At 33.3% G+C, this 11,609-nt stretch overlaps 1 protein-coding gene across 1 annotated transcript; it reads left to right on the forward strand.

Annotated features, from left to right (window-relative positions):
• Nucleotides 1-4,850: 4,850 nt before the first annotated feature.
• Nucleotides 4,851-8,947, forward strand: LOC133834798 (zinc finger CCCH domain-containing protein 48-like). The gene is made up of 9 exons (XM_062264551.1): nt 4,851-5,721; nt 5,850-5,945; nt 6,662-6,751; nt 6,870-6,971; nt 7,172-7,318; nt 7,400-7,519; nt 7,648-7,707; nt 8,012-8,109; nt 8,342-8,947. Exons 1-9 carry the CDS (start codon nt 5,281-5,283, stop codon nt 8,481-8,483), a joined length of 1,296 nt encoding a protein of 431 aa, XP_062120535.1. The 5' UTR covers nt 4,851-5,280; the 3' UTR covers nt 8,484-8,947.
• Nucleotides 8,948-11,609: the final 2,662 nt, after the last annotated feature.

The raw sequence follows: 11,609 nt of genomic DNA on the forward strand, positions 1-11,609 counted from the left end.
CATACCATTTTCATCCTCAAACGAGTCATAGTCGAGTAGTTTTTGTTTTCCCTTCCCGTGGGAAGGAGGAATAGCATCTGATTGAGGACTGGAGACTAGTTCCCTAATGGTTACCCCCGTTGGACGATGCCTGGAGTTTTGGGAAACATCCTGTGGTTGGGAAGCGTCATCAGTACCTTCTCCTGTGGCACTCCCAGCAATTGTTTCTTTCACATCTTGGTGAGGCTCCAAAAGGCCGACCAACCTTTGATTATTTTCAGTTACCAGTTCCTTAACACTCTTTTCTACAGAGGTCATGCTGGCCAGGGAAACGACCCTCTCTACCATGCCTTGGGTAGGCTTTGGTCAGAACCATGGGCCTATATTCAACAAAGTAAACTAAGACAAAGAAGAAATAAACGACCAAAATTTTGAGCAAATTCGGGAAGAAAAATTACCTCCCCAAGTAAAGGACAAGTTGTCTGCCACGAGATCGATTGTGAGGAAATACTCTTGGAACTATTTACCCACATTGGACTTATAGGTTATATCAGTCAAGAATGTGCGCGAAGAATCCTGATGGTAGAAATGGAAAAGCCCCGTGTTATTTTGGTTGGGGTTGGATTTAAGATCGAACATGTAGTTGATATCATGGGGAGTGGGTACAAGTCATTTCTTGTGGTGGTAATTAATGTAGAGCGTTGATAACACTCTATACCCGTTCGGTGTAATTTGGAATGGAAAATGTCAAAATAGTTTGCCACTCATCGAAAAAAATCGTGCAAAGGCAAGGTTGCTCCTCCCTCGATGTGATATCTCAACCAGGCACTATAAGCGTCGTTAGGCACGTTTGTCCTCTGGTCAAGGGTTGAATTGATAAAGTAATCCCAAGGAGGCCATATTTCTTAGGATACTTGGCCACCATCCTGCTTGATATTACGCTAGGAGGGGCAATGTACTAGGATATGTCCTTTTTTATGACTTATCTTACAAAAGAGTGAGAAATGAGAAGCTTAGGTGGCTACTCAGTTGCTACGGGTCGGTTGATAGTCGAAGGCCCCTCGGCATTGGCTGCATGATGACCAATGTGAGGATCATAGATCTTTTTCTTTCTCTGAGCAACATGCTTTACTCGTTCCATAAAAGGATTTGAGTTGGGATGGCTAGTTGATGGTATTGGCTGTGTTGGATTTTGTGGAATAGGCAAAGTAGGCTGCTTGGAGTCTAGGAATAGCAAATTTAGAAGATCTTCGTCTATTAGCATCTCACATCCCTAGAGATCGTGCATGAATATCCGAGAAGAAAGAGAAGTGAGAATCTACAACCAATAGGGGAGAATTAAGAAAATAACTATTGTTCGTGAAAATTAATTCAACATTCAACCAACCAGCAAGTATTTAGCAACAAACAGACTTTAAGATACAAGCATGTGAATGTAACAGATCAAAAAGTAAAAGTAAAGAGTTTTTTCAAGAAAACTTTTTGATTTCTTTGCAGGCGGGAAAAACCCAGATTTTTTCAAGGCCCAAAAATCGAATTTTTACTTCGATTTCAGACCCAAAATCAGTAGTTATATCCTGATAAAACCTTCTTAGACCTTTATGTTAGAAAAACTTATACAGGATCTTTATTTATTTTCATGTATATCTGATATTAAACAAATTAATACGAGATAGCCTAAAACATGTTTCTAAATTGAATTCAAAGAGAAACAAACAATATAATACTTACAGTATACGCAGCGGAATTAAGAGTCCTTCCTTCAGTTTCTCTAACTCTTGTATCCTCTCTGTCGCAGAGTATTATCAAGAAACTGAACCGATCTTCTATTTTCTTCACGATCTTCCAATGTATCCTTAGAACCACCTAGACTAGTGTGGGCAATTCTCAACACATGAGATAGATATAGAGAGAAGAAGAGAAAATACAAAGAGGCTTAGAAAAGGACTTGTGTTTAGAGAGAATATAAAACTATCAGAAAATCTGACTTATCAAAAACCCTTTTTTGACTTCTCTATAAGCACTCCTTTTATAGACTCAATTAGGCCATTTAATTTAATTAAAAAATCAATAAAATAACAGCCATTTTGAAGCCCTAGGTCGAAATTATCATGGGCTATAGGCCTGTGAAATTTCCCATTTGATTATAAGCCCATTGGACTTAAAATCAAGGCCTGTATTATTTTCTATTGATTTAATTAATTAAATAATTATTTAAATCCTTTATCAAATTAATTATTTATAATTTGAACCTTGATTTAAATTTATTTATTAATTTAGATACCAATTTATCTTAATTAATAAATCTACCATAATTTCTCTTTTTTTCTCAAAATTACACAACTCTGTGAAACTATCCAAAATTGACCTGGTCAACTTTGATAATTTTAATTGATGATTAAATCAATTAATTGAGACTATCTAGATGATTTTATCCAAGGTACAATGGGGACCATGGGCCTATGAAATCAAGCTCCAATAAGTTATCATAAATCTAACAAATAAATTTACTAACTTATTAATTCCTCGTGACTCCACTATAGACTTGGAATTGCACTCTTGAATTCATAGAACACTCTATAACAAATATAGATACGCTATTAATTATCCATTGTTACAACCATAATTGTCACTCAATCCTCTATAGACGGTCTACAATGAGATAGGACTAAAATACTGTTTTACCCCTCATTGTATTTTATCCTTAAAACACTTAGTTCCTTGTAAATGATATTTCAGTAAACTAATTTAATTACTGAAATGAGATCTCTATCATTTAACACCTTGAACCAAACTAAAAGGAAACCATCGTTTCACTTCTTCATCAGAAGCTATAGATGTTCATATCTATGATTAACACTCCCACTCAATTATACTACCGAGTTCCCAAGATGTAAGTATGGGCTAGTCCGTAGGGTAAGCTGGTAACGAACAAGTCAAAGAACTCAAATAATACAATCAGTTAGAATACTAACCACTCAGAATTGAGATTGAATTAACCTATGGTCAACTATATGATATGACTAGAATAGATAATAACGGTATGTTTACTTATCTTATCAACTGTCAATATCGGTCCTGTCCGATGTAACAAATACATCCGATCTTATCTACTTTGCTAATGTTCTGGAAAGAACATAACACTGTAATGTGTAAGTAGATCATATCGTAGATTGGCAAGTCAGTGTAAATCCGGTGCACTGACTAATCTTAGGACTAACTTATTTTTGAACATATAATCATATTTATATTCCACTGTGATTACGTCACTATAAATAAGATTAGCTATATGCTCGGGATTTAATAGAAGTTTATATTAAATAAATAATCATGAAAAGAAAACATGTGAGCAAAGTGATTGACCAAGTCAAAAAATGATTTCTATTCTTTTATTGATAATAAAATGAGATTACAAAGAATTTTGGTTTTAATTAGGACATAAAACCCCAACACTTTACACTCCTGAATATTACGTAAACACTTATTTAAACCCATAATCATACACATTCCTACCTATAACCGATTATCGTAAAAAACATACTAAGATCTTCAATGACAGTTACGAAATAAAAAAGATTATTCCTAGTTGAAATGCAAGAAAATTAGCAAAAAATAGAAAAGAGTTTGACGAAAACTTACTTGAAGTGAAGATTGCTCAAGAAATTGCATTGAAACTTCTTGGAAATGCATGGAAATTCATCTCGGGTTGCTTGGGAGAGTGCTTGAAACTTTGAAGTTCTTGAAGAGAGAGAAAGTTGAGGTAAAAAATGATGGGAAAGGAATAAACCTATTTATACTACTCAGGGTAACTGAAAGGTCATGAATGAAAATAGGGTTTTTGGAATATTGAAAAATGTAAAATCGTCAAAATTTTCCTTGGAAACCGTAAAATCATGATTATTTACCTTTTCGAGGAAGTAAAAGTACATTTGGACGTGACAGGTCAGTGAGTGCTGGTCGAATAAGTTTATTTAATGCTGATAGTATCATAATAAACTTGGGGGATAAATGTTTCAAAAAAATTTAGCATGATGACGTGACACACACATAAGGCACATGAATGACACATGACGAGACATTTATAGAGGATTGGTCGACTTACGACCAGACTGGAGAAGAAAACATGCTATCAGGTAAATTCAGAACTTATACGGAACAACAGGAAAATAAGTTGACAAAAGACATGCGACCAGAGATGCTCAGTTAAATATAGTTAAAGTTCAAAGTTATTTTAATATGCAGAAATTTGTGAGAAATCTGTTATTTCAAATACAGAGTATTATTTACTTATTATTTTATATTTACTTGTTGCACAAGTTACGCAAGACCCATGACCCATCTATGTACATTCTTAAGTCTATAAATAGAGGACTCAAGAATTCATTCATTTTTACGTTGTAATTCTTTACTTTCAAATAATTTTAAGAATCTAAAGTTATTTTCCACGTTTTTATATCATTTCTCTCAGCTTATGAAACTTAGTTGACTCTAGTTATCTGGTCGCATGTTTTGAGAATTTACATAAATACAAAGATAAAGTGGATGTAGGTCATTACTGACCAGCAGGTCGAACCACCATAATTCTGTGTGTCATTTGTTATTCTTAAGTTCAATTCCTTTAGTAGGCCCTAGAGTAAACTAAAGACTTCCTTTTTTTTATTTTTATTTTTATTTTTTGAAATGGCAATGAAGAGCTCGTCGCACAATGTCAAACAGGATTATGGCAGGCTTGGTCAAATAGAAGCCCATAATATTGGGCCTTACAATCTGGGCCAGTCCAGCCCATGTTAGGATGGGCTTGGCCCACTTTCTAACATCTGTATCATGTCTGAGCAGCGTTCGCGAAAGGGACACGGTTGCGTGCATGGTAAAGTACAACAATAGAACAGAAGAACACAAATCGGCATAGAGAGTGAAGCCAGGCAGTGTCAGGGTAAAACAGTAATTTTATCTTCTTTTGCTACCGACGATTCGTCTCGACTCGGTGACGATACTCGAAATTTTGTATAGTAACATCACTCTCTCCTGCCTGCCTGCGTATCTTTCTTTTTCCTTCTCCAATTCCACTTCTCCCACTCATCGTATTGTTATTTTTCGCACCAAAATAAAAAAATTAGGGTTTTTGAATTCAATTTTTCCCCCAATAAAAGAATCAGAACGAATTACAAATTAGAGGTTCTGTTTTCTCAACTTTTGCGATCCGATTTGAGTTATCATTTGGGATTGAGTCAATTCCTAATTTTGGCTAAACCTTTGGGTTTTGTTGGTAAATATTGAATTGGATCAGAGTTAACAAAGCTAATGGATGTGGACGGAGGGGGAAACAAGCGCGTCTTCCAGCGGCTGACCGGTCCTTCCACGGACTCAAAGCACCAAAAGGTCTGTTACCATTGGAGAGCAGGCAAGTGCAATCGCTTCCCCTGCCCCTTTCTTCACAGAGAATTACATCCACCGGCGGTGCACCCTCCTAATGGAACGGCACCGTCTTCGTCGAAACGCCACCACGCCTTTGCTGCCTCCGCCGAAGATCATTCGGGTCCCCGCCGCGGCCCGCATCATAACACATGGGGTAGAGTCCATGGTGGCAACGTCGGTGGCAATAAATTTGTCAGGAAGACGGACAAGGTTTGTAATTATTGGATTCAAGGGAACTGTACTTATGGCGATAAGTGCAAGTTTTTGCATTCGTGGACTATGGGGGATGGCTTCTCATTGTTGACGCAGCTGGAGGGACATCAGAATGTGAGTTCGATGGTTTTTGGTAGCCATTAATTGAATTAATTTTACTAATATGATAAAAACTAACTGTTTCTTATTTAAAATTGTTTATCTTTTTGTGTTGTGGGATTTATGGTATTGTTTATGAATAGGTTGTAACCGGGATTGCTCTACCATCTGGGTCTGATAAGCTTTATACTGGGAGCAAAGATGAGACAGTGCGGATATGGGATTGCCAGTCCGGACAGGTAGTTGTTCTTATATATATATATATATATTTTGCTCAGTTCTTTGGCTCAACTATCAGGGAATACGATAAATAGTGCCAACTTGAACGTATCTTAAAGCTCCATATTTTATTTGAGATTTTACCCACGGTGATGATTGGAAATGCTCCTTTACTTTTTAACATCTTCTTGAGTTCGACTTTTGATTAGCTCAGACCAATTACAAAGGGTTTCCAGCTTATTAAAGCTATAAAAAGAGCACCCCCAGACTAGCAGTTTTGTTGAGACAGCCAATTTCAGTGAAAGTAAATAGTGGATGGAATATCTGTTTTTGTAAAGTAATTTGAAGTCAGTGTTGCTTCTTTCAGCTGTATGGTTCTGAGTAAACAATTCTGCTTTTGTTGGGTGGGTCACTTGTCTTTATACATGAATTTATATGCCCAACTTGTGTAAATATGATCTTCCCAACCAATTGAAGTAGTGCTGTTTGTATTTCTCAAATGATTTTTTTACATTGTTTACTCTAGCATTTTTGGTATATTTTTTAACAACCAGATCAGCTGTAGCATTTTTGTTTGCTTGAGATGTGTTTCTCTCAAATTTCAAAACACTAGTTGTGCTAGAATTCTGTTGTTATTTTCTTCCTAGTGGAGTGGAGAGCATGCGGATTAATTTGCTGCAGTTTTTGTGTCTGTGGGTATTCATTATATCAATACTAAGTTATTTTATTATTGCAGTGCACAGCTGTTATTCAGCTTGGTTGTGAAGTGGGCTGTATGATCAGTGAAGGTCCTTGGATTTTTGTTGGTATACTGAACATGGTGAAGGTAATGCAGAGGTTTTTTTGCCTATCCTCTACTTGTGGTCTCTGTTATGTTATGTTTTTGAGTTAGCAGTAACATGGAATAAAATCTTTACACACAAGACTTGTGATGATAACTTCAGGCATGGAATACTCAAACTAACACAGAATCAAGTCTTACCGGGCCTGTGGGACAAGTATATTCCCTTGTTGTGGGTAATGAGTTGCTCTTTGCTGGTATTCAGGTGATTATTTATCTATGACATGTTTGCTTTAATTCTTATTATGAAAATTTTGCACCATTCCCTTAAGAAGTTTGATACATAATAATATGATCTCCATCTATTGGGATGTCCTTGGATCTTTGATTATATTCCTTCCCGTCCGTTCTATCTTTTTGTGCCTATCTGAAAACCATATTATGAGAGAATGTCCTTTGTTGCAGGATGGATCTATACTAGTGTGGAAATTTAATGTAGCTACCAATTGTTTTGAACCACTTACATCACTCAAAGGTCACTCACTTCCTGTTGTTTCATTAGTAGTTGGGGCTAACAGGCTCTACTCGGGTTCCATGGACCATTCCATAAAGGTAGGTTAGTTCTAGTATTGAATTCGGTTTTTACTGCATTTGTTTAAATGTTTATTTATTTGCTATTACATATGTTTTCAGGTTTGGAGCCTCGAAACATTGCAGTGTTTACAGACACTGACAGACCATAATGCTGTGGTGATGTCTGTTCTTTGCTGGGATCAGTTTCTTCTATCATGTTCTTTAGACCAAACAATAAAGGTTTGTCATCACTTTTGTGGCATATAAATGTGTCTGAGTACCGATTATGTCACAATATTGATATCTGTAGTTATGATGCTTTGGCTACTTATTTTTTCCACTATTTTTCTTTTCCATCCTTTTGGCAGGTGTGGGTTTCTTCACAAAATGGAGGCTTGGAAGTAACATATACCCACAATGAAGAGCATGTAAGTTATTATATGTTTGGTACCGTGATAACATTTTGCTTGGTCTTTTATTCTGTAGTTCATATATAGATAGGTAAATGAGGCCAGAAATAGCCTTCTGTTGTTTATTAAGGCAGCTTTAGGAGTATGTATACAAGTGTGACCGAGTTTGTAAGGACACAGGAGCTATTAAGATGGTAATATTCTTGAAAAATATGGATTTTCTGGGTGATATGTGTAGAAAGTTAATGCAGTATCTAGGTTTGGTAGATATATCACATTATCACACATCAGTTTAACTGTAGTTATTTATAAAATGTTGCAGGGTGTTCTTGCTCTTTGTGGTATGCATGATTCAGAAGGCAAACCGGTGTTGTTAAGTTCTTGCAATGACAACTCTGTCCGCCTCTATGATCTGCCATCGTGAGTCATTGATTTCTATACATGACACTTTCATTTACCAAATTTCAGATTTGAAGAAAATATATCAAATACTATTCTTGTCTACAAAAACTTTTTAGCTACAGAAGTTGGACCCTATTTTGGTTGGGAAATATTAGTAATGTTGCATTAATTTTATGGTTTGGAATTCAAAATATTAGCCATATCATTCATTGCTCTAAATTAACTTTCTTGTACATCTTATTCTTGTCAGGTTTTCTGAGAGGGGAAAATTTTTCTCTAAACAGGAGGTACGGTCGATTCAGGTAGGCCCTGGTGGCCTATTTTTTACTGGAGACGGAACGGGTCAAGTGAGAGTATGGAACATGTTAGCTGATACAGCTTCCACTGCCTGATAGAAGGCATTATAATGGGTGGGCACTATGTATCTTGATTTATTAATGAGCTTTTTTTTCCCTCCTTTTTTAGGATCCTTTGTAATGTTTAGGTTGGAGGAGGAATAATATTTTTTTTCTTCCCCTGGTTTGGGATTGAATTAAGAGTTGAGGAGTTTTTGGGTTTTTGAAGAGTTAGAATTTAGTGATATCAACTTACTTCTGCCATGGTTATAGAGAATGATTTTGTCCCATTTCGAGAAGTTGCAACTTCCGGACAAATCTTCTTAAAAATAGAGCATATATTTATATATAGCCTTGTATTTTAACTGTTCACTGCAGTGAATGTGTATGCAGTGGATCAAACATTATTGTTAGACATTTGTTCGTAAGAGAGTGAGCTAGTTACTTACCATTGTGAAATCACTTCATGAATTCTCGGCCTGAAGAAATAAAACAAGAAGGAAAAGAACTGAATTCATACATGTTTGACTGTGTTTTATATATTATAAGATGTTTTTATAGCATTTTTTGCTGAATGGTGAGCTGAGTGAATAATCAAATTGTTTTAGGCCATCATATTGTCATTAAAACAGAAAGTCCAATTGCCTAGTTCGGCTACTAGTACTACTGTGAGATATTTAAAAAAAAAAAATTAGCTTGAGAAAATGTAACATGTAAATTAGTATATGTCATAATCGAGCTACATAATGATTATCATCTTTGTTACCAGTCACTGCCACCATGAGCGCTGTACATTCCATAAGGGTGAGCCTGTACCAGCCAGAAGTTGTATGCCAATTGCAAATGCCTTTTTTAATTTTTTAAAAAACATTATTACCTTTTTTTTTGAAAAAAACTAATAAGAAAAAATTAAAGTAGCAAAGAAAAAAAGATGAAAGGGGACAAAATCTTTAAACCAATTCATTTATTATCCAAAATTGAATATCCAATTACAATTGAGTTGGATTGGATTTAAAAAGTTGAATATTAATTGAATTAGTTCCGTTGGTGAATGTGACTCTCAAGATTCAACCCGAACTTATCCAATCTTACATGAATATACATATATATTTTTATATTATCTAATATATTTTCTTTGGTGAATTTTCATTGGCTAACACCTAAGCTTACCTATATACTACACCATAATAATAATAATAATAATAATAAAAAAGACTCATTTCATTGTAGCATCTCAGACCAAAATAGGATCTGAAATTAAAAGTTTCACCTCTCTCTCTCACAAAAATTCTTGTCTCTTTCCCTCTCATTTTTATATTTCTCAATCTCACATAAGTTTATCATGATTGTTTTGAGACTTATATTTCAATTTTAATAGTTGTGTAAGCTACTTTAGTACTTTCATTTCAGACTTTCAGCTTTATTGTTGTTATATTCAATTGTAACGTTGATGACTTATGATTAGTTTGGTACAGTTGTGTTGTGAGGAAAAACAACTGTAGCTGTGTTGTATGGAAAAACAGTTGCAACTGTGCTTTGTAGAAAAACTACTCAGTGTTTGGTAAGTTATATATTTTAAAGTATTGTGAGTTAGAAAAATTGTATCAGGGTGTCACATTTATTTTATTTTATCAAAACAAATTCACATGTTTAAATTAAATATGTTTTTGATGAGACACTAATAAAGTAATCATAAACAGAAATATTATATTATATAATATATACATATTATTGTGTATATATATTATAACCAGTAGATGTAGCTAATAATCAAATTATAGTGTATAATAAATTCTATATTAAAATGGTTTATTAATTTAAACTTACCAAAATAAAATAATATCTAATAAATATATTTTTTGAACAAAAAAAATATATTAAGAATGAAATATTGTTTATTTCATTATAATATTAATTTATTTTAAATATTTTTATTTTGAGTGATATATAATAAATAAGTTTAATGTAAAAAATCTAGCTTTAGCTTCTAGCTGTAATTTCTGTATAAATTATCTAATAAATTGTTTTCTGACTGTTTACCAAACACCATTATTGCATAGCTAGCTTTTTCAGAATACATATTTTAGCTTTTTTAAAAGCTGTCTCAAACTGGGTCTTAGTGTATAACTGCTCAATGAAGATTTTTAGTTTCTTGGATCATTTTGTATGCTTTTTTTTTTTTTTTAACTTTATAATATCTAACAATTTATTAATATTAAAAATTGAATCAATTCAATTACTCCTTGGATTGGATTGAATGTTGAAACTAAATTAGATTGGATTGAATGATAATTTTCAACATTAAACATTTAATTAGATTACATTGGTTGGGTGTAAAAAATGTTAGAGTAGATTAGTTGGTCAGTCCTACATAGTAATGAGTAATGTCTTAGCTTTTTAAATTTATTTATTAAAATATATATATATTTTCTATCCGAGCATCTCCAATGGAGTCCTATAAAAATGGTGTATAGTCATTTTTTAGCTTATTTTTCATAAAATGAAACTCCAATGGTTGTCTAAAAGAGAAATTATAGGAAATGACCCAAAATAAAGGCATCAAGAAGCTAATGTCCTCATTTTTAAAATTGTAGAGAAATGACCCTTTTACATTGTTGATTACCTAAATTGCCCTTTTTTATAATTGATTTATTTATTTATTTAGGACTGTATGACTTTAATATAGTAGTATATGTATATTAGTTTTGTTTAATTAGATTTTATTTAAAAGTTATATTGATTTTTTTAAGTTTTTTTATAGGTTGTTGGTATATTATTTTTCAATTAGTGTATATGTTTTTTGTGGTATGGTATATAATTTTTTTTTGTGATATTTAGTTTTTATTTTATTATACATAGTGGTAGTATATAATTTTGTATCATGATATATACATTTTAATGGTAGTATATAACTTTGTTAGCATAGTATATACATTTTTGAGTAATAATTTTGTAAGTTTTGATGGTATATTATTTTTCAACTCGGTATATATATTTTGTTGTATGGTATATCATTCAACCACCCATAAAAAACGAAAAAAAATCAAAATAACTTTAAAATAAAAATTATTTAAACAAAACAAATATACATATACCATAATATTAAAATATTTACAATAAAATAGTAATTTGTTAAATGACATATTTGGTAATATGTGATATTAAAGAGATGATTATGCTATT

Source organism: Humulus lupulus, chromosome 5 (genome assembly GCF_963169125.1).
Source record: "Humulus lupulus chromosome 5, drHumLupu1.1, whole genome shotgun sequence".
Taxonomy (NCBI): Eukaryota; Viridiplantae; Streptophyta; class Magnoliopsida; order Rosales; family Cannabaceae; genus Humulus; species Humulus lupulus.